Genomic DNA, 24,609 nt, shown 5'->3' on the forward strand with positions numbered 1-24,609 from the left:
AACCTAAGTCTTGACATCAATAGGACAAATTGATTTTAGCATGCAAAGAGCTCTGTCTCCTAATAAATGGCACATATCAATGACTGCAAAGCTGATGCTTACATAGTTGATTTCAGGGTAACAACTATTGAGCTAAACATTTAATTACAAATTCCCAACCCTACGATTACACTTTTGCATGTTTAAATGACTCCTTAGCCATGAGCCAATGCATAAGAGAATTGGTGAAAATAATCCATTTTTATATTTACTTGTAACTGAGATTTTATTTTGGAAAGGATCCACTTTGGAGGATCCCAACGGTGATGTAGTTTCCTCCTAGTCTGGTTTTCACTTGTCTTTTAGAAGGGAAGGGTTGCTACCTATTATAGGCAAAATGTTTTTGTTAATTACAAACTGCATTATGCACGTCACACCTGTACACGTAATTTCTTAATTCCTCTATGGAGCTTAATTACTGATAAATAATTCTTTAAATCAAGAGTTCATTTGGTACCTGTGGAGAATGTTACAGACTCAGAAACTCTGCTGAGACCTTGATGCAATGGACACAGGAAATGGCCCCACAAGCTTTCCTTGCCTTTCCAAAAATACTCTCTCCATGGAAAAGAGCCAGGTCCCACTGCAATTATTACTTGCCCACTTTAAGGACAGTGGCACAACAATGAAGAATTTTTATACAGAGAAAATACAAATGTGAATTCTAATTGAAGCAAGGGGCAGTAAGGTGCACAGGCTCCAAATGCCCATGTCACATTTAAAAACAATACTGCTTATTTAGAGGAAACTTTTGAAGATCATAACACAAGTTTTAGTTTGGAATAATCATGTTTTACACAAAGTGTTCCAGTGTCTCAGGCTTTGTTGCACTGTATGTGCAGTTAAGTATCTATGTATGTAAGCCCACTGTCAATTTTTCACATTAAAGTAACAGGCAATACTAATTAAACAAGAAATGCAGTCAGTTTTGAAGAAGGAGACAACATTGTATCAACTGTATAACCCAGATGGTAAAAATAAATTAAACCATTATCGTATTTTCCTGTAGAACTCTTCATTACATCCACAAGGTTTGTCTTGGAAGAAAGACATTCAGGCTGGAATTAAGAAAAAAATGCTCCCTCTTCAAATTCTAACACACATACACAAAACACTCTTACTAACACACTTAAATCCCTATGGATTCTTACTGGCATTATAATATTTTTTGGCAAGTAACCCTGTGGTGCTGAGTGCTACATATTACTTTTAAAAGATCACATGGAAACAAAATATGGTAATGATTACATCATGGTGACAATGCAACATCAAAAATAACTACAACATTCAGCTTTCCATGAAATATGCACATTCCTCCTACGCCAAAAACAAAATCACAACATTTCACATTAAAGAAGCAACAAAAAGATGTACAATTATTCCCTTTCTAAAAACTTTTCTACAAAGGTAGGTAGCTGAGCACTATGGAACTGCACTCTGATTTATGATTGTTTCCTCTATCCTGAAAGCAGCTCACTTAACACAAAGATTTTCAACAATATAAAGAAGCGTGCGGGTTTAACCTGTGTTTTATTTGAATCTATGCCATCAACTCTAGGGAAAATGTGCTTTTACAAATGAGAGCCTTCCAGCAGTGAGCTGCCCAGGAAGGCTCCTGAGTGCACCCTAGGAGCAAACAGAAGCTGTACCTGAGTGGAGTTGGATAGTTGGTTTTTCCACGGCTCCTCTGCGCTGCTGGTCAGGTTTGTGCGGTTATGAGGTAGAGAGAGTGCGTTTCGCTGCAGGTAAGGCACGTTTCCATTACTTCCACTTTCTGTTATGTGATTATTGCCTATCAAAATAGTGTCTGTACTACCCAGCGTTCTTGCTGTGCTGCAGGGAACGGGGCCTGCTGGAAAGGGTCCATTAGCCATAGGCTGCCCGGGGCAGGCGGGACGGATTCCACGCTGAGCGACGTTAGGCACTCTGGTCAGAGCAACCTGAGGCTGCTGGCCAGAGACAGAGTTTGTAGGCAGTGATGAATCAGCTGTTGGCCCGTTAGGAATTCCAGTAGATCGTACCTGTGCAACTCCTGTTTGTCTCATCTAATGGAACATGAACAAAGCACAACAACATTGGCTGCGGAACTGAGAAAGCATAGGTCATACAAGGTTTGTGTACTTTACTGCACTGGTCAGTTCCAATTTGATACTCATTTTAACATCTTCACAGTTGCTTTTTAAAACTGTCAGGCTCATAAAAATGCTGAGTAAATGTTAAGCAAAACTATCAGCACACTTTTTTTCTTGGCCCTTCAGTCTGAGTGTTTTACTGCTGGTGCTGGACAGAGAAGGAGAGAGAAGTGAACAATGACAGGACGAGAGAAAAGCTGTTACTACAGCCAAGTGTTTTCAAGCAGAACTGCTTTTAGGTATGTCCACTCATGTTATTCTGAAAGTGTGGCTTGAAAACTTTTACATTAACCAGCTGTCCTATAATAAAACACAGCTAAACTCATTATGTTTCAACCACTAATCCACAACTATCCTTTATCCAAAAAAAATTAACGTAATGCAGCAAAGGGCACGACAACTCTGTACAGCAGAAATTCTTTAGAATTCTAGAAACACAACAGTCTCCATTACTGACTAAAGCGTTGTAGGTAAGAAAAAATATTTTTGTTCTCACCTGCTGGTGTTGCTGCATCAAGACAAACTGACTCTCCAGCTGTTCCAGCATAAGTTTCTGTGCTGGATTTAGATTATTTCGGTTTGCACGCAGCTGTTCCAAGTGCTAAAAAAACAGCAGTGTGGTTCATAATCATTAAAACTGCATGGAGTTTTTAATAACTTTCTTGCATAAAATACTAAAAAGTATCCACAAAGGTAAGACTTAAAAAGCTGAAAATAATCTAGATTTCTGTTACAGACTCAAGCATCTTTGCATACACTCTCTTGTAAACAAACCTTATTACAAGTTACTAAAACTAAAGAGACTCTTAAATTATTTGAGTGTTTAATTATTACTGCCACACTAAAATTGAGTGTGCTGGTACCATAAAAGAAAACTACATTCATGTATGATTATACAGAATTCTTATCATAATTATGTGCATTTCAACACCTTTTTGTATTGTGCTATTCTTTTATTAATACTGTTCATCACAAAGTGAATTAAACCTATAGGCACACATGAAAACTTCCCCTAAAAATATAAAAAAAACCCCCAGAAAATGGTATGATTTATTTAGTGAGAGCAATATTTTAAGTTACAATATCCATCTTGTTTGCAACTGATAAATTTAGGTGTCTATTACCAAGAATCCAATCTCTTTACTCATTTTAAAACACTCAGCACACCCTGCAACATTCTACCAGTAAGTCTGCTGCTGCTAAGTGGTGTGACTTAAAAAGCAGATGAAGATGGTTCATGCCAAAGTCCCTGGATTAACTGTACCTTCCATTCTGAATTCCCTCTGGAGGGGAGTGCAATAAATTATTTATTTTTATATATATATATGCACATACACACACACACATATATATGCATGTATATGTAACATGCCATATCCATCCAGCCTTTGAGCTGCCAATTTTGAAAGGCCAACTTTGAGGATGCAATAAAGGCTTTTTTATTCACTCTCCTCTTGCATCATACTTTTCTGGCTTTCCTTTTTATATGTGCTGGAACCTTGTCAAGCTATTGCCAGCACATCCAGTCTACTGTACTCCAGAGAGGCCTACTGAGGTTCTGCTTAGAGAAGGATCTGGAAAAAGGTGAGACTGAAATGGGGAAAAAGTAGTCAAATATAAAATAAGCAGAGAGGAAATAATGAGAATGCTTGGAGAGGGAGAGAGAGAGAGAGAGAGAGAATGGCTGAGGAAGAACCAAAGGGGTGGGGAGGCAGGAGAAGGAGGGAGGGAAAATGATACAGTATAATAAAGCCAGTATTGTTCAGACAGAGAAACAGCTAAAGAACTATATTGGAATTGAGGGGAACACTGCTCAGTTAATGAGAATGCTTTCTGCCTCTGCACTGTGCTCCCTTCTATTTCTCTTTGCATCCAGAGCATGTGCAATGCATGGGTAAAATTTTCAATATATGGAATTCCTGCTGAAGCTCACTGCATGCCCTAATGAACTGAAGAGACAACAAAACTTCCTGACAAAAACAACCCAAAATAAAGACTTCCAAACTAAAATCTAGCATTTAATGTAATTGTATTAGGTGACACAAAATACAGAAAAGCAGCAGTAGATTTCATCTGAGTAATCACTTTGTAAAATGTGGTTATTTGTTTATGCAATTGGATACAAGAAGCAACCTCAGAGGAAGGGATAATATTACAACAATACTTCTACACCTCTTTCAATATCCCCCACACTACAGCAAGTCACAAAACTCACTCTGCACACAAGGGTGACAATTTGCACACCTGTCTTTAAAACATCATTAGAAAAGAGTTACTGTATGTACTTTATAAATTATAGAATTCATACAGAGTAAGTGTCCAGCTTCTGCTAGAGATCATTTAGTTTACTACTAGAACTTATCTCACATAGAGAGGCCACAAATATTAGAACTTGAACTATACCCTGGGAAGTATCTTATACTGAATTTCAAGAAAGTGGAACCAGAACATGTCCAAGGTTTATTTTCTTAAAAGGAACAAAACAAAATTTTTAACAGAGCTTCTGAAGATCTCCCATACATACCTGTAATTTCTGTGGTGTCAAGCACCAAGAATGAATTTGTTGCTGTACAGGAGGATGTGACACTGTATGGCCACTGCTCCAAACATCTGAAGTATTCTGAGAGAAAATGTTACATTAAAATGTGTGACTATCAAAGGGCCAACGTAATTTCTTTTACTATCTAGATTTTATCTTATTTATGAAAGAACTAGTAATTATCTCAAGAACCGTAACACAAAAATATGTAATAGTAAGAATGTACTAAAATAATCAAGTCTCATTCTACCATTCCCAACAGTATCAGAGTAGTCTGAGGAAAAAGTTAATGATACCTAATACCATAAGGAGAAACAAGCAAATCAAATTATGCAATTAACTTAAAATGTATGCTACTTTTAAACTGGATACTTTATCTACTGTAACACTATTACATGATGATGAAACACTTGAATTCTAAATATAAGCAAAGGCAATAGACAGGATGACATGATTGTCTCCCTCTCAATCATCAGACTACAACTGTACTTCTTCACTGACACAACTACAACTGCAGTATAGTACCACCAATGTGCACTGCCCTTATGCACCTCCTGCCTAAGCTGGAGTCTGATTAAACACACCACTGAAAAATGGTTTTTAAAATTTCTAAAAACATTCCCCACCTTGATGCCAAAGGATTAAAATTTACAGCACAAATGGTGCATGCTGCATCCTTTCAATGCATATTTTCCATATAATTTTGGTAGGGGGCTCTAGTTCATCAGAATATATACCTTTGTTGGACTAGATGTTCTTTTCCTCTTGGCAGGACTGGTCAGGTCATCTACTTGGCTAGAAGGAATCATGTGTAGTGGCAAGGATTGCTGTGAAATTGGTGTTTGAGTGAGGCCTAGTACAGGTTCAGTATTTGGATGATGAGGTTTACAAGCCTAAGAATCACAGAAGGAAGACAAAAATATGGTTCTATATATTCTTAATGCTTTCCTTTCAATTTTATAATTTTAACAGCCCACATACATTAAAAGGGCCGAGTAGATATTCTGAAGCTGATCTCAATAACTGAAAAATCAGTTTCCATATGGTCATCAATGGAGGAATGTGTACCTTTCACGGGATTATTAAACCACTGCAGCATTTCTATTTAAGATGAAATCTTTTAAAATCATGAAAATCCACAAAGGTTCGAAATTGGTACCCCCATATTTCTCCCACATTATAGGGAGCTCCTTGATCTAATATCCCTCTGCAAATAAATCAAAGGCTTCTTTTAATAAAAGCCAATCCTGTGCTCAATAAAATAAGCTTGACCACTACCGATTGTAAAGAACCCTTAAAGCTGGGCACCTGCAGAACATAACCCAACTTCTCACCTGCTGTGCTGTGTTCATGGCACCCTGCCTGGAGGTAAGCTCTGCGGGGATTGGTAGGCTCCATGCCTCCTCAATACTAGGAAGTAATTTAGTTTTATTCTGTAGACTACCTTGTGGAAGGTTACACAACTGAGCCTAGGAAAAATTATGTAAAAAGCAAATTTAACACAAGCCTACTTTAGTAAGAGCAAGTCCATGAAATCTTCCTAAATGCTGTAGCTAATTATGTCTTAAAGAGAGGACAGATTTAAAATTTTGGGGTTTAGAAAGGTGCTAGGTATAAAGAGGGTAACCAGAATATAAACCTTTGTGAGAATCAGAACAAAGATGAGCTCTGGATTCAGAGGTCTCATAATTCCTTTTTTTCTGAAATTGCAAACAAGAGTGAAAGATAGTGTGTTGCGTATTCTCACTATATGTTATGAGAACTTAAAAATGTAGACAAACACAAAGGAAAAAGCAAAATGATGTAAAACAGTATGCTTTGATTGATTAAATGTGCAAAATAGGGTTTATAAGGAATTAAGTTCCACTTAAAAATGAAGAAATAAAATATTACAGGCTATGATATGCTTACAGTACACATGAAAACAGGTTAAACACACCACAAACAACTGCAAGTTAAACTCGTGTGTGACTTCTCCCCTCCCCTCTGCTGTGTGTTTGAAGAGCATTTCCCCTGCTTAAAACATTAGTTTTACCTGTAAATACTTTATCCGTGCTGCAAGTGCAGAGGTATTACTACAATTTTTGCTCCTAGTTGCATTTAAGTAGCATTTAATGGCATCCTGAGGCTGGTTGCAGGACTCATAGAGTGTGCCTAGGTCCATCCAGGCTGCAGCATGGCCATGGTCCAATTGTACAGCACAGATATAGGCCTGTAAAGCATCCATAGGCTGATTTTGCTGTTGGTACAGCACACTGAATAGAAAGATTAGTGAAGTTGAGAATTAATGACAAAGTCAAGACACAAGCAACTCAAATATACACATCCCTCCCCAACCCCTTAATAAATCTTGGCATTATATAAACCCCAGTTATAAGAAGAAATATATAGAACTTTAACATTGTATGTAACATTTTCAGTATTTTAAAACATTGAGAAAGCAAATATTAATTCATTATTTAAAGTTCAAATCAGACAAGTCTGACAACGTGGGTGTATAAAAAGACTTTACAGTCCCTCTTCAGTTCACAAAAAGCTGATATTCTTTATTTATATCTATTAGGATGGAATTATATTGTATTACCCTGTATCATTCTTACCCTATTGAACACCATGTATCTGCACTTGCTTCTGATTTATCAATAGATTGCCTATAAGATATAAAGGCATCCTGAACTTTCCCAATACTTGAATAGCACCTGGGAGAAGAAAAGAAAGAACTTTGGTAGTAGTTATAGAAGTTAATCATTGAGCATGGCTTACCAAGAGTGATCTGATAAATGCTAAGTCATGCAAATACACACTCAACATTTGCTGCTTCTGAATGCCAGGCACAAGCAAACTCAAACATCTCAATGTGTATTACTAATTATTTATTTAAGCCCCCCAAATCTACTTAAACCCTGGATTACTACATTTGTAAGGGAACAGTCATCCCACATTTGATAGATATGCATTTCTTTCACTGGTGATACCTTATGAGTCAATAAAAACAGTATTTATCTACAGATAGCATTACAGTGAAACAATTAAGTTACCTATTGCATCAAAGAAATGGTTATAAAACTTAATATTCTACAAAACAATTATTGAGAGATACTAACCAACTCAACCAGGATGGTCCCTGACTGCCTGGGAGGCTTTCTATGAATGTTTCTTGCATCTGAATCATATTTAAGTAATTAACAAACTAGTTACTTGTACTGCATATACAGAGCACCAAATTTTGTAAAAGTTTGTGTGATTCTGTATTTTTTTATGTCTTGCTTTAATTCCTCACGTACAAATTCAAAGGTATTCTGGCATTAAACAGAACTACAATTATGCCACAGGGGACAATACCTACAGTTCTAAAATCAAAAGCTCCAAATAAAGCCAAGATCAAATATCCATATATATATATATACATATATATATATATATATTTACTAGTTTAATCAACAATAACTGTGTCCCGTATTGTTTGCAACAACTTTCCCTGTTGGAAAAAGAACTGACAACTTTCAAAACACATAAATAACCACAGAAAATTTATTCTAGTAAATAGTAAAAAACAAGCAGAACAGTACAGGCAAAGGTTTGTCAAACATGATAGACTTTTTTAAGTGTTTTTGAGGCACACTAGGAAATGAATACAATAAAATATAGCATTACCTTGCCTAAAATAATCCATTAAGTCTGAATACAGTGTTTCAGGAGATTGTTTTAATGACAATCTAACCCAATGTCCAACAGACATGTTTCACTCTGCCTGGGTATCACACACATGAAGCCTCTCATTAGGGTAGCACTAACATTAGGCCCCCACAAAACTTTGGCAGATGGAGTTTTTGCAGTGGGAGACAAGGGAGGTGGTGATGTAATTTTAAAGATAGCTTTGACCAACTTGTTATCTGGTTTGGACAACCAGCAGAGGAAGGAATAGCACAAGGGATTACATGAGGAAGGAAAAAAGAGTGAATGCACAACCCCATAACCCTCCTGTTCTTCTGCCAGAAAATGGACTGGAGAAAGGGGGTTTTTTGTTCTAGTCCTCCCTGCAAAGCAAAACAGATACTCCCACTAAATTTTTCACCCCATTTCCTGAATTCTCCCCCTTGTCTGCAGGGTCCTAGGCTTCACCCTGACCATCTGAGAGCAGCTGCACATGTGGAGGAACTCCAGCTCCATCCTGCCTGAGAACTCAACTTGCTCAAGGCACCTGGAATGGGACTACTGAAGAAAAAACAGGATTTCAGCCAGTGGAAGATAAGATGCACAAGATGATCCCTGGCTCATTTTTCCTTTTCCCTCCACACTTGCCCTGCCCCTCTGCCCCACACACTCAGTGCTGGCTGGAGATCCCTGTCTTACAGGAACAGCTGGAGAAATATTATTAGCATGACAAAATCAAAAATGGGTTCCAGCTGTATGTGACCACAATCCCCAAGAATGTCAGCTTGAAGACACTGAGGTTAATTTTATTTTTGCCTCGCTCCTTTTAAATGTATTCCTCAACAGAAGTGATGTGTTCACATATGGACTTGAATTGCCCTCAAAGCTCTCTCCAAAACCTGAGTATTTCAAAAGATACTGCTGGCTTAACCAAAGTACTCAATTTTCTTAAAAAGCAGACCAGAAAAACTCATCAAATTTTACATCTGGGAATGTTATTTTTCAAGTAAAAAATACTGTCAAAGGCTACAAAATTAATTGAACACTTAAATAGACATTAGAATGGATCAGTCTGAGCCATACATTGCTCTGTGTGCCCCTCAAAAATGGATGTCTTAGGAAAATATTTGTATTTCATTGCAAAACGTGAGATTAGGATAAAGATTTTGAGAAAATAAAGAGACAAAGAATTATGAAAAAGGTATGAAGAAAATTAACAACATTCAGAGAGGATTTACAAAAAAAGAGGGAGAGAAACAGGTGAAACCAGGCTCGATATATTCAAATTACTGTAAATGTGTAGAGGGAATAATAACTACAAACAAGCAGAGCCACTTGGGTAACATACTTCATTTCAACTTCTAATCTTTATTCATCCCAAATATGTTAGCACCTTGTCTTTTCACACACTTCCCAGAAAACATTAAACTTCAGTATTTTTCCTCCGACAGGATTAAGAAGAAAAACAGTGTAAGATACTCACAACAATGAGTATCCTCAAAAAAATTTAGCAATATAGTTACAGTGTCTATGAAGTCTTTTCTCACCTTCCAAGGAAATACCAGGATTGACCAGAATTTGGATCTGCTTCTAGAGATTTCTGGAGATACTGTATAGCATAGCTTTCCTTGGTTGCCTTGTCTCCAAGCTGATCCACGGTGTGATGCATCCAGCCTACAAAAACAATCCACAGATGGGAGAAGTGAAATTCCCCAAGACCATTGAATACTCTGGCACAGCACGCCTTTGCAGCATTGGTGTCTCTTTAAAAATAAGAATATTAAGCAATAAAATCACTTATTTATACATTATGAAGTTTTAAAAACTTTTATTAAAATTCTATACTAAAATTACAGGACAAAAAAGACTCAAAATTACTTTCACGTAGTTTTAAAGCACTTTTTTGGGTTTAAATAATTTTCTAAGAGATTAGGAGCACAATTATGAACTGCTCAATCTTCTACTATAAAAGTGAATATTAATGTCTTTCCTCCTCTGAACACAGATACCTTCCCTGACATTGTGAAAAATGCCACCATTCTCCCTGTCACACATAGCAATTATGGTTTTTATCCATCCATACATATTATATATATCTCTATTTCTAACATGTGTATTATCTACACATTATGTTGTTTACTCTTTTTCTTCTAAATCCTTGTGTTTGTCCCATAGCTACATTTGGACTAAGAATTTTTGCATCTCCCCTTGAATCTTTCTCACATTGTCATTTCCTCCTCATTAATACAACGTATTTTCCATTCACCTTGACAAATGCCATCACCTCTCATCTACATAACAAATTAATCTAACCACACGTCATATTCTTTCAAGTGCCTTTTCTTCTTTCATTACATTAGACAAATTATTCATCCCAACTTTAAAGGCCTCCCACAACCCATCCTCCCCAATAATATTTTACATGCTATTAAAATGCATTTCTGCTCTAGCACTGATGCAAGGCTTGGTTACCACTTCAAACAAAGCACCTTCATCACCTTCTCCAGCTGCTCCTCATCTGCCTCTGCTCAGATGGAATTCCTTCAAGCAGCCACAAAACCATCTCACTCCTGTTCATACAGTGAGTACAAACAAGGAAATCCTTTGTGGCCAGCAGCTGGCTTGCTGAAATCACTGCATACCACAGGGCTCAGCAATGTCTTGCTGTTTGCTCAATAGCCATGTATTTGTCTTAACAAGCCACTGCTTTTCAGAAGAAGTTTGTAAAATCTAAGATGTGACAAAAGACTGTCCCTGTCACACCCATAAACAGCCCCTTGGGGAACACTATGACACCAATTTTATAAACTACCCAAGGTTTGTATGAAGTTCTGGTTAATGACAGAGCTGAGCACACACCTGCACCGCCTGTTCAGTTAAAACTTCTGAGAGATAAACATTCAGCAGCCTAAATTTGTGCTTTTTGATGAAGTCTAACTACACAGACAGGCAAGACTGAGAAGGAACTGATGGGTATTTCCAGGCTCACTTCACTCTCTGTAATTACACTTTCCTTTATGATTTTTTATTGTACCTGTTTGATACAGCTCATTTTTTTATTGCATGGGCTCATACTTGTTAACAAACACCCCACTTCTGCAAACGGAATGCAAACTTCCAAACTTTAACAAAGGCAGTCAAAAACAAAATCACAGCTACTGAACAACATTTGCCTGAGGTGGTCTCAGAAATATCACTTGAAAATTGTGGTCACAAGCAGAAGTTCGAATATTTCATGGACTGCAAAAATATGTCAGGTAAGGAGTCAAGTGGTTACAGTGCTGAAGAGAAGTATTATATCTGGACTGAAAATGGATCAAGTAAAAAATCCACAAATCAGGGGGAAAAATATTTTAAAAACCCAGTGATTTTTGCAGTAACATAAAACAACTTTGTGTCATTAAATTAATAAACAACCTATGATTCAAATCCCAAGCCTCTCAAGTTCTTCAGCATACAGACAATACCCATGCTTTAAGAAAAAAAGGCTTCTCTGAGGTTGGTTATTGGAATTCACCTGAGTAACTGCATGTTAAGGATATATGTAGCAGGTGCTGTTCCAGACAAAGCTTGAGATAAAGATAATAATGAAGGAATTATGAACAATGGTAAAAAAAGACATTAAACAATTTCCTTTATCTTTAGAAATGTTGTGTGCCTATTTTCTGTTTCATCAGAACCTTGCTGGATTGAAAGATAACATGTTGTATCTTTGTGAGATCTTTACTGAGGTTCACTGATAAAAAAGAACGAGTCTATTTCTAGAAGACAGAAATGAGAACCAGCAATCCCTGTCTGGCTTCTCTACTGAAACAAAGGCTGCTTCCCAATTTTATCTTCCTGCACAGGGAGTTGAAAAAGGCAGAAAGCAAGAAAGGGAGAGCAAACAAAAGTTTTCCACTAGAATAGCACAGGCAGGAGAAACTGGGTCTGTTCTTGAGCATAAAATGAAGACTGTACATAAAGAAGCTGATGGAAAACCCCTAAGCTGTGCAGTTTCCCATTTGCAAGACCTATCTCCAATTCTCAAGCAGCATAACTGGCTACTTTTCCACTGCTGGGACATTTTTTATATGATAAACCAAACCACAGACCTTGTCCACACGTCACACATGCTCTATGCTCTTTTGCAGATCTTTGCAATCTCATTTGGAAGAGATTTGGAAAAAAAAATCCCTCTGATGTGCTAGCCTAGCTCATGAGTCTTTTTTTCATGCTTATCAATCATTCTCACATTGAACTTGCAGCAATCACTTTTTCTTTAGTAAATGTCAGTGTCTCTGAAGACATTAAATTCTTCCCCACTTCAGCACCTCATGCCCCATCCAATTACAGAGACACCCAAAAATAACTGGGAGTGCACTTGGGAACTCTAAGCAGATGTCTAGTGTTCTTACACTATTCCTTATCCAACAGCTGAATACAACTGGAGAAAGAACACTGGGAATGATCTGATCTTCAGTCTCATTAATTTAATGTCATTTTGGGCAAAGTAGTGAAAAGAATTGTCTGGAAAGCAAATGGAACAGCAAAGAGGAGGAAGAAAGATCTCACTGTCTACCTGAACAAGTCAGCACTCATCAGATCAACTGGGTATGTGTTTATCTGGGAATCACAGGGTTCTCCTCCACAGTCACAGCTTTGGAAACCAGCAACAGGAGCAAAGATTTTAGTAATTCTCTCACAAGACATCTGAACTTGCCTAAATTCCAATCTGGCTCATTGAACATTAACCAGTGAAGGAAAATAAACAAAAGCTATTTTCAAACTGATTTTTTCTGTCAAAGTGAAAAAAAAAAGAGTTCAATACACAAATACAAATATGTTTTGCCTGGGTTTTTCAAGCAGCATTCTGGCAGATGGCAGGTATTTTCTATTATTTTTTTCTAAGCAGCAGTGCACCACCCGGACTGTGCTTCCTGAGGAGGTGTTTTTATTACCAGCTGCTAAAGACTAAATCTGCGATAAACACCAGACTCTGATAAATAGCACTGCTAACAGAGCACAGCAAAGGAAAAGGCATTATTCCTTCAATGTTCCAGTTAAGACCACTCTATCCCTTTCTCCACATAGGAGCTACCCACACAACAAAACTGGGTGACCTATGCTGATTGAATAAAGAGAGTTAATCCAGTTTTCAGACAGCAGACAATTCTCAAAGTCACTGCTCTTACTGCTAGCACAGAGACCTGTGGCAGGATTTTATGAATACAACCATGTGCCTTTGCTTCTATTGTGGCAACATACATCAAACAGAGATGAAAAAGAGCTGGTCAGCTCTTTTGAGAAGCCTGTCTTCCACTGATCAGATGCACAGCCTTTCTGGATGAAACTGCTGACAATTTATACTAGGTGACATAATACCAAGCTAAAAAAAATAAAATTCAAAGGGCTTACTGAGATGTAAGCAACACTGTCCTGTGACAGCAAAAAGAGCAACACCCAGAGTCCTGCAGCAAACTCCTTCAGCAGTTTCACTTGTGATTTCACAGAGATGACTCAAAATTAGCCCACTGATTTTGACATTCTGTCACAGAGCACAAATTATCCCACTCCAAATCCATACACAACCTGCATCACAGAGAAAGAAAGCACTGTGGCCATAATGCCAGTTACAAATTCAAGTTAAATGACCACTACGTGAAGAGGGAAAAAAAAAACCAAAAATGGGCATAAGCAGGCTAAATTAATATTTAGAATAATAAATTAGATGAAGAACATGGAGAAGGTGAATGAAGAAGTTCTGAACTGGGTTGAACAGTTTAGAAAAATATTCTGGAAATACTTTTATATGGTATACAGGACAAAAGCATTTTATTCTATCCACTTTTTAGAAATTCTTGGCTTGAAATTGTTTATCAGCTTTCTATAAACATGGAATACGACAATTTAAAAAAATCCTTTTCACTTTTTATGTGGTTTTTTTAATGGAACCTGATGATAAACCTTTTAGTTAGAGAAGCTGGTTTTTATTACATAGTATAATAATAGCAAAAGAAAAGGTACATTTTTCAGTTGCCATGTTCTAGTCTGACACAGAGTATTTAGGTTTTTTCAAGGGATGCTAACAGAGGCAGAACAGAGAACACAGAATTCCAACTGCTGTCCTCTTTCTCTGAAAAACCACCCTCTCACTGCCCAAAATCTAACACACAAGAGCTTTTTAATTTTGTAAGTTTAATCAAAAGGTTTCCCTCCTCTCTTATTTACTTGATTATCTACTGCCACATGTTCTGTTTGGGTGAAAACCTCACATACCATGTGTGCAGTGTGTCTAAGACTCCCTTTGAAAATGGAGCCTTAAAAAACACTGCTGAAGGCAAAGATGGCAAAAACGAAACACAGAGGAAAACAGAAGTTAATTTTACATACCTAACTGCTGTAAGACAGTTGCTTTTACTTGTGCAGGAAGGTTTTCGATCTGCAAAAGCTGTTCATAAGCTTCCTTTGCAGAGTGATACTTTCTCTGCAAAAGGAAAAAAGTAAATGGATTAATCATAGAGCTTACAACAGATCACCAATAGCAACGATTTCACAGCACTGACAGCACACAAACACGTTGACAAAAAATTCTAGAATATTTTTTTTGCATACAGTGCATATGAAAGCTTTAATGAGTGACGTATATATATATATATATATAGTAAGAGAATAACTTCCATAAATATAGTATTTAATAGAAAGTGTCTACTTAAAATAATTGAGGGAAATTTGCAAATTATTAAATTTTGTCAACTCCTCATGCATGCATTATGCCTCTTACACTACAATACTGAATATTCTGCTTTTAAGGGGAATACTTGAATGTGAATCTACATCTGAGAAAACCCCACACAAATTCCTCCCAGGAAATTTGTAACAAAAACCAAGATCAGCAGTAATTGGTGGCTGGTATAATTTTGCCTCTTTCCTTCCTTTGGTATATTTGAACTGCCTCTTTCAAGATATTTGTTGTCCTGGTAAGAGTCCCACCACAAGTAGAATTAAAAGGTTTATGCCTAGATAATGAAGGTACAACATCTTATTACCTGCTGTATAGTTTAGGTGTGCCTACAGTCTAGAAACAGTCTCTTTTCAATTCCCTATACAAACAGGTGTTGGTACAAGAAACACATTCCCAGGTTAGGACTGGGGGGGTCTTTCTTGACTTCTGTGAATTGTATGAGCTGTTTTGTGTATATTAAAGGTTAAGGCTTTTCCATAATTATTTGATGAATTATTTGGTAGTAATGTCAGCATTTATCTTTGCATTCCCTAACAATGGTTGCTTAAAAGTGAATGTATTTTAAATGTTCCACTGTTCTGTGCCTCCTCTTCCACAAATATGCTTTTAGGTCAATTCAACATTAGACTTCATTCTGGCAAAGAGATGGAGAGTGCATTAAAATAAATGGGGGAACCTAAATGCAAATGACTGTGGCTTAATTACATTTGTTTTAAGCAAGGAGTGCACAGTAATCAGTCATGTTGTTTTGAAGGGACAACTGGGAAGTAAACTAAACAATTAAATATCTAGTAGAATTTAAAAATGTTATCAAGTTCTTGAAATCTCAAAATCACAAAAGACAAATTGGTGATTTAAAAATCTTAATTCTAGTCAGGAAGAAAAATTAAAGCAGCAATTACATACTTTCAAATGGAACAAGGGGAAGTTGGTAGAAAAGATTTTTAATTGGTGTTCATGAAATGCAGACAACTGGTAAGAAAACAAATAATATAAATAAATAAAATATCCATGTTCAGCAAAAGAAAAACAATCAGGAAAAGATTTTAAATTTAGCATCGGGAACAAAATTTGTAGTTTATGGCTATGAATGTTGAGCAAATGAACAGAAGTTCACTGTAGAGCATGACAGTGGAGGCAGCAAATCCAGATGCCAAATTAAATATTAGTGCCTAATATTCACATTTTATTAAAAATATGCTTATAGGCTCAGGAGGTTTTAGAAAGGCCTTTTAAAATAGACCATGTTTTCCACACCTAGATTATTTTTTACTTTTGTTATTTGTTGTAGCATTTACCCTTTAGAGATCTGATTACCTATATGCCTTAAAACACTAACAAAACCTGTCCCCATGTTTACATTTGGTTTTATTTCATTGAATCAGAATGGTTTGGGTTGGAAAGTACCTAAAAGATCATCTAATTGCAACCCCCTGCCATAGGCAGGGACACCTTTCCCTAGATGAGGTGGCTCAGAGCTCTGACCTAGCCTTGGACACTTCCAGGGGCAGAGCACCCACAGCTTCTCTGGCAACCTGTCCAGGGCCTCACCACCCTCACAGGGAAGAACTTTATGCCTCTACGCTAATTCCAAAGTCCTTGATGTTTGGCTGCATCATGAATGGTCTTGGAAATGGAAAAGGGGAGGAGAACCCAATCCAGCATCTTTCTTTAGACACCATACAAGCCAACTCACTTCCAGAAGTGAAATATCAGAAACCAGCATTAACCACTGCTAATTCTCATCAGCACCAGGCTTGTCTCTTGTCCAGAGCCTGGCAATCCATCATTTAAAGTGCAGTACTGTGGTACTTAATGAAGAAATGAATTAACATTTTCATTAATATTACGAGAGTATATAATTTGCAAGTATATGGAGGGGTTCAAAAAACTGTTTCACTGTGTCCCCAAGCAACCAGCCTGTCTCCAAAACCTCTCTAATTGTGTCAGAGGTAATATCCAGAATGAAGCCAGGACTCTTTTGTTTGTCAGTTTGTCAAATTCCAGAAAACAAGATACCTCTCCCAACTAGAACCATGAGACAAACCAAACCTAAGAGCAGAATGCACGGAAGTTTTCTGCTCTGACTTGCATTAAAACAAAGCTCCTGCTGCCTGTAATTGTCAGCCAGAAAGCACAGCTTAAGCACAGCCACCACTGGTCACACACTTACACAGGACACCTGGCACGGTGACCTGGGGTGTTTAATTTCCTTTTGATCTGCTGGAGTAAAACAGAACTGATGTGCTGAATGGAATCTGGATGGTAGCCAAGTGAGAACTACAGCAATCCATGAAGTTGCTTAATGGTGCTTTGGGATGGGAGATTTCTGTCCTGTCGTACAACTTTGCCCCAAAAGCACTCAAAAGAAAAATATTCTGTTTATCCGATTCATATCTATTATTTATACAGAAATACTTCAGATCATTTTTCACTGTGCTATCAAAAGACAGCACTTACTTTCTAACTGACTGAAAATATAGTTTGTCTGTCATCCATTTCATTTGCAACAGGTTTTGTTTCCATGTCACATCCCATCCTCAGTCATATGATACCTATAAATGTGGCAAAATGGCACAACATCTACATTATGTAACCAGTCAGACACAGCTGTCTCAGCAGCCTCTTGGTTTCAGTTTATTTATATTCTGGAAGCTCAGGAAGTGTTCTGTAATTTCCCAAAAGATTCACCTGAAAAGCTCTGTGGTAGGATTCGACCCAGAATTAGTAACACAGCTTTATTTGCTGTTGACCACAGATCCCTAATGCCACATTCATCAATCTAATTTCAAAATTTCAAAACTTTTAAAATGGCTCTTAAATTTGAAAATTTCATGTCCAATATAGCACATATACTTAAAAAGTACATGGGCAACTGGGTGGGATTGATTCTGTGTGTGTGTATGAGAAACAAGAGGAATATATATTAATGAATTGAGAAACTTCATCTTTTAAAATCTACATATAACCTTTTAAATATAAATAGAATCTCATAAAAAAATTTTCCTGAAAGTTGTGTTTTATGACTTTTTTTTGCACTCAAACTGGGAGATTAGTAAACATATGTTTATTAAGATATCTAGTCCATTTTATAGCATGACACTCCACACACAAAGTATTTTTAATTTAGCCAAAGCAAGTCAAGTTTCTTGAGTAATTCAAGACTTCAGTCTAACTTTACTAAAGCATCTGCAATCCAAATTCCACAGACTGATTACATCACACAGTTTGAAACTCAACCACAATTTATGAAAATGAGCTTAAAAGCTTACCTGGATTTCATATAAGTGGGCAATGTGAAACTGAACTGTAAAAGTGGGAAAATCAAAATTATTAGTTTTAATGAACAATAGTGATTGCAATGTTTTGAAGTGAGGGATAAACAATGTTTCAAATTTATCAATGCAAACCCAAGACAAATTATGTTTTGAAGATACCAAGAGTATTTTTTTACATTGATATTTTACATTTAATATACCAGACCTGACAGAAAATGAATATCCTAACACAGCACAAAAACTTTAAACAGATCTTAAGAAAAGCAATCCATGGATTTTATTTGTGTTCTGAACCAGAGAGTCCATTAACCTTCCAGTAAACTTAGCAATAAAATCTCTTGAAGCGGAGGTAAGAGAACACAGGTAGCATTTTCTGTACATAAGCAAGCTAGAAATAAACATTTTCATTCAGCTGCCAAGAAATAGACTAGCTGGGTTGCAGAACATTATGTTACACACTGCCAGTTTTATATGGGATTTAAATTTAGGTGTTTTTTCTTCCTTTTTGGAATTGTCTTTCCCTTGTTAAACTGAACTAGAAGTGTTAATTATAGGTGATACTTTGATTGTTACTGTTAAGCATTTTCAATTCCTCACACAAATTGTCCAGAATGCCATAATACCACCAGCAGCCTGTGCAGGCAAGAAGATTGCTGGCTGGAGAAAGAAAAATGGGTTGTTCAAGAGTAAAAGCAGAGAGAAAATTACCCTCATGCTGCTCAAATCATCGCAGAAAAGACTTGAGAACTGCTAACCTGGACTATCCATGGAATGGCAGATAGCTAAAGCTAATTGAGATGAATGTAATCCTCATTCTGCTTTGATGAGGAAAGAAAAGTTCCTTTGAGACAGACTTTTTTGCTCCATGTTCGTGAGGATTACAAGTAAGAAAATACCTGTGTTTGAGCCAAGCTCCATTTATTTCAATTACATAGATTCTTCTCTCCCTTGAAGCTACAGAAAAGTGTGACACCAAATTACCATACATACAGGTAATATGGAGTTCAGGGTTTCACTCTGGGTCAAATATCTCCCTTTGTGCACCGCTTTGTCCTCTGCTATAAAGAAGGAAGCTGAGTGCACTTTGGAAACCAGGTCAGAATGAAACGCATCATCTAAAATTTTAATAAACTTTTTGTGTTCCTTGCTAAAGGGCACATAACACACCCATTATGTTCACTGCATCATCAAACTTCATTCTGTACTGATGAAAGAAAAGCCCTACATTTGTTTCAGGACTTCATTATCTAAAAAATCTCTCTCTTATTTCTCCCCCTCCTAACAAAACCCTTTCAGCGTGAAGCTCCAAAATGAAGCGATGCCTTGGAGGGGAAAGGAAAATTAAAGGTGTCAGATTAGAGACTGGCTAAATAGAAAGAAGAGATGCTTAGTACTCAAACATTTCTGCTGGGAACACACTCCGTGTAATGCTGCCACTCACCCAGCCCTTAGAAATGCATGGGGGAGGATTAAATGGAGCATTTAGTGAGGGTACCCAACACCCTGGGGTTGGGCAGGGGGTCAGTTCTCCTTCCCAGAACAGCACATGGGACCTGGCCAAGCAGCTCTCAGCCCTCTTCACCCTCCTCCTTTGGGTCTGTCAGGCACTGAAGCCCTTACATGGGGCCACCCCTCTACACAAATCTGGGGGCAGAGGGGACTGGAGGGCAAGGGTTAGGAACACCTTACAGAAATTCAGAGGTTTAGTGAAAACCCATCAAGTCTGTGAGAAAGAATACGAACAAACACGAAATACAATGAAGAATCACATGTCTGGTAGAAAAGTAATAAAAGCCTATTGACTCTGGGAGAATTCTGCAACTTTTTACAAAATTATCTGTGCCTGTTGCTGATAAGTGACAAAGCTTTGAAGACAGCCTTGAAGTACAGCTGGCTCCTTGATACAGCCAGTGGTTTGAGCTACATGAACCAACTCCCTTTCACTATCTTGCCGATAGAATACTCACAATTCCATCCAGTTTTTAAATATTATATCCAATTCCCCTGAAGTGAGACTTGGGAGGTAACTTAAGCTCAACATGAACCAGTTAAGCTCAAGCATGAAGGTATCTTAAAAACTGAAGGAATACTTTCCTTCACAACTCTCTGCCTCTTGATTCTTACAGACTCCAAAACAAGGAGAAACACATGTTTATTCTTGCATACAATTCCACAAACTATGGATAAATACCTGCAGGACACTCTGTTAGAGCCTACAGAACATTCTGCCTCTCACAGATCACACTACACTAACGATTAACATGTTCAAATACAGACTAGATAATAGATAATAATAGATAGCTGATATCAAAAAACCAAAAATCAAATATGGGGTTTTCTTCTTATTTTTACAGTAAGACTGATGCTGAATTTTGGATCTATAAATTTAAATGCCATGAAAATAATCACTGAAAAGTTATAGATTATCAATCAAGATGATGCAAACTATAAATAATTGGTATTAAATGTGTGCCACAGCACAAGCTACAGGTTTATAAATATATTAAAAACAGTCAAATATTAAGTTTCCTCCAGAATTCAAGCCTTCAGAATAATGAATAAGCTAAGGATCAATTTTTACTTATTCCATCTAGTAAAACAATCCACAATTCCACTGGAACATCTGTCTCCACTGAGAGAGGGAATCAGGTTTTGTAGTCCCCCTCTCTCAGTACCAATTCTTTTGATTTTGAAGACCTGGTTCACTAAAAATTCCTTCCGTTGCAATCATAAGATTTAAAAAAAAAAAAAAAGGTCCACAACAAAATACTTATTGGTTACTTACTTTCAGCGTTAGACAAAGTGCAGGGATTGCAGTCAATCAAAGCTAACTGAAAATGCTGGAAAGAAAAAAGAATTATTTGCTTTTCGAACAAAGTAATACTAGCACTTGGGCAAACTACTAAGAGTAAATCAATTTTGTACTTGAAAATCAATACTGCATTCTACCATGTGTCTTAAAAAAAACCAGTTTTCAATTTCTGTTCAACTGCTTACTAGAGGAAAGTAAATTTTTTTATTGCAAACACTTCAGTGCTTCTAGGAATGTAAGACAGCTACAGATCTTCATAAAACAACTGGGGTTGCATCTGAAATAATGAAGGCATCAAACGAATGGTCAAAATTGGAAGATTAAGTTTTTACACGCACAACAGGAACTGCAGACACACCAGCTCACAGCCTCATGGAGATAAATACTTAAGCACTCAATCCATCTAGAAAAACAGAACACTCTCCCTACAAACGGAGTGATTTTAAGTTTTAAAAAAAATTCAGCTCTTGTCAAAAGGAATTTAATATGAATACCTTTACATTAGAACATGAGTTCATAAGGAGGTCGTAAGTTCTCACATCCTGTCCTTCAGATGTTGAGAAAACTTCAGTTAAACATTAAAGCTTGTATAATTTTAATCACTTTTCTTAAAGGAATACAAAAAATACCTTTTAAAACATTCTAGGTTCTGAGCTAAGTTTTTCACTCATCTGTAAAGAAAGTCACAAGAGCAGAGCAATGAAGTCTGTCTGCAGGTGTCATGCTAATTCACTGATCACTATTTAATCTGAGACACAAGTGTATAAAAATGAATAGAACAGGCAGAGAAACTCCAGTGCCTGAGCTTTTCCATAAACTTTTGAGAAAATCCCCACACGGTGTGAAATTTCAATTGACATATTAGCTCAAGAGAGAATAAGGCCTAGGGACACAGGAAGCTAAGAGTTACCCTATAAAATACTACTGTTAATAAATAGTTACTTACAAAATACAGTGTGAGGTGATTTCTAATACACAAAACATGACACTTGTATAGTTTATTTTCTTAGCATAAAAATTATATCTATTATATATATTTTATTGTAATAAAATTATAATTTATAAATTGTAATTATAATTCAGGATGCCAAACTAGGTGGCACTGGGAGTGTACTGCAGTAGCTGGGAAGAAAAGAAGTCTGTATCAGTGGATAGGTGCAATACTTTCAGTATTGTACTCAGAGCTATTAGATGCTACTTAACTTTCATCATGGTCATAATAAATCCTTGAGTACAGCATGTCTATACAAAACACATCTCTAAGATGTGTGAGATTTTATAAGACCATCACATTTCCAAAAAACCCTAATTTTATTAGAGACAAAAAATTTGAAAATTAATGTATTATCCATAACAAGACATAAGAAGAATGCTGACGTTTCCATAAGCTCTGACATACACTGATGCAGCTTCCTCCTCACTCCCTTTATCAAGATAATTTGTAACATTTAACAGAATTTGAAAAATGAACCAAACTCAAATTGAGGAACAACACAAATCATGATTTATAATGAGCATTTTAGTAATATCCCCCCAGAAGAGAACACAAAAACCAATGGATTCACACCATAAAATAACTTTATAACCTTAGCACAAGCATTAAATAACAGCTTACAAATATTAAATATTAGCTTATTTCTCTGCTGTGTCTGTTCCTTTCCCTCCTGCTCAGCAGGCAGACAACTTACAGTCTCCCCTCACTTACATTGCAATGCAGGTTGAGTGCTTCAGAGACATCCTTTAGTCTGTTACCATAGTGATTCTACTAAGCAGACAACTTAAAAAAAAAAAAAACTAAATAAAAATAAAATGCCCTATCTTAAATTGCATTTTGCCTGCCAAAAGGAAAAAAAGGCTCTGGCCTGTACAACTGAACGTTACTGATCTGAAAGGTACAAAATCCTTCCTGTACAGATGTGTCATCCTGCACCATCACTTACAATTACTATGGAAAGATAAAGCAGAATGGAACAGATTTGCTCTCACCTAACAATGCTATTATAAAAAATAAGCAGTTCTAAAGAAAAAAGATTGACAACTGTTCTGTAGCAGCTCTTCTGAAGGGTTACTGCAGTGAGACTCACTGAGAGAAAGCAGGCAACCATGCAAGAATAGCTAACCATTTTAATATATAAGTATGCCAATACTATCAAGTGCTACATAGTAAAAAAGCAGAAATATTCTCAGCAATGCCTCCTAAAAAATTAAATATTGACTGTTACAGTAGCCAACTTCTGAAATTCAAAAATCCACATTATGAAAATTTTCTTACTGTGGTAAATTTCTATTTGCACTGTTCACTAATCTACAACCGGTAAATAAATTGATAAATCAAAGCCAGTGACTACAGAAAAACACACCATCTGCACTAGACAGTTATCACAATTAAAAGCAATACACAGAAATCCCAGAACCTTTCAAACCAAGAACCTCTGAAATGCACACACACACACGAGCAAACCTACACCTCTTGCCGGATAAATAAAACATAGCTCCCCATTAAGTACCCAAAACCAGACCAAAAAAAAACCCCATGCAGACATTCTAACACATCAACCTCATCAGCCAAATGCAGATCCGCTAATCACAATTACCAGCACCAAAAAATTTAAAAAATAGTAATAATTTCCAACTTCCATTCCTGCAACCAACAGCAGCGGCTGGCAAACATCTGCACCCCTCTCAAATATTGCAGCACTGAGCTGGCTACTGCTGTGTGGAATAGTTGTTATGCAGGAGAGGCCGCTGCAGCTCAGAGACGACACACAATACCTCAAGGCAGACAGCAGTCTATAGAAATTCAAATCCCCAGTAAGAGGATTTACCTAGAAGGCAGTGTTCTGAATGTTAAAAACTAACAGGCTCTTCTCAAGGGCTGCTGCAATCACAGAATCGCTTAGGTTAGAAAAGACTTTTAAGATCAGCCAAGCCCTAAATCACCTTGATTTGTAGCCATCTGTAATTGCAGAGTTATCTGCAGCCTATTCCATCTCCTCTGGAGTCCTTGACTTGCCTCTGATTGTGGAAACAATTCCGAAGATAACCTTTCCAAGGATGAGGTACAGTGGATTCCATATAAAGAGAACTGATGAAAGCACTAGGTCTGGTAGTAAAGTAACAGTAATCTGATGCTGATTTAGGTAACTTAACATGCTTTCTCTCACAGAATTAACACCGATGCTTTCAAATGTAACAGGCAAGTACCCAAGGTTTTGTGGTTTCTTTAATCAATAAATGACAACAGCAAAATGAAGCCTTTTCAATGCAAGATTTTCAGTGCTGTCTCTGTTTACATGCAAACCTGAGACCTCTGTAGTGATTCTACTCCCTCCTCCTCTCCAGGGTGACATCAGCAAGTTTAATAGCTCTCGGCTCTGCATATATTCAGCAAGCAAGGCAAGCCATCATCTGAAACCTGACAATCCTCACCG

At 37.0% G+C, this 24,609-nt stretch overlaps 1 protein-coding gene across 15 annotated transcripts in view; it reads right to left on the reverse strand.

Moving 5' to 3' along the window:
* The window catches only part of KDM6A (lysine demethylase 6A), a 148,727-nt gene that overhangs the window by 36,023 nt on the left and 88,095 nt on the right, over positions 1-24,609 (reverse strand). For 8 of the 15 annotated variants that reach the window (XR_005256741.1, XR_005256739.1, XM_038135311.1 and 5 more), the window contains 11 exons: positions 21,152-21,206; positions 18,361-18,395; positions 14,737-14,830; positions 9,912-10,038; positions 7,311-7,409; positions 6,746-6,965; positions 6,045-6,179; positions 5,448-5,603; positions 4,696-4,791; positions 2,668-2,772; positions 1,689-2,084 (listed from right to left, as the gene is read on the reverse strand). Coding sequence is in view for 13 of the 15 variants with exons in the window: in XM_038135311.1 (XP_037991239.1) it covers positions 1,689-2,084; positions 2,668-2,772; positions 4,696-4,791; positions 5,448-5,603; positions 6,045-6,179; positions 6,746-6,965; positions 7,311-7,409; positions 9,912-10,038; positions 14,737-14,830; positions 18,361-18,395; positions 21,152-21,206 (1,518 nt within the window). In the remaining 2 variants the exon portion in view is untranslated. Of the gene's footprint in view, positions 1-1,688; positions 2,085-2,667; positions 2,773-4,695; positions 4,792-5,447; positions 5,604-6,044; positions 6,180-6,745; positions 6,966-7,310; positions 7,410-9,911; positions 10,039-14,736; positions 14,831-18,360; positions 18,396-21,151; positions 21,207-22,883; positions 24,608-24,609 lie in introns of those variants that run through there. The other 7 variants (XM_038135341.1, XM_038135321.1, XM_038135350.1 and 4 more) reach the window with 4 other exon arrangements.

This window comes from Motacilla alba, chromosome 1, assembly GCF_015832195.1.
Source record: "Motacilla alba alba isolate MOTALB_02 chromosome 1, Motacilla_alba_V1.0_pri, whole genome shotgun sequence".
Lineage (NCBI taxonomy): Eukaryota > Metazoa > Chordata > Aves > Passeriformes > Motacillidae > Motacilla > Motacilla alba.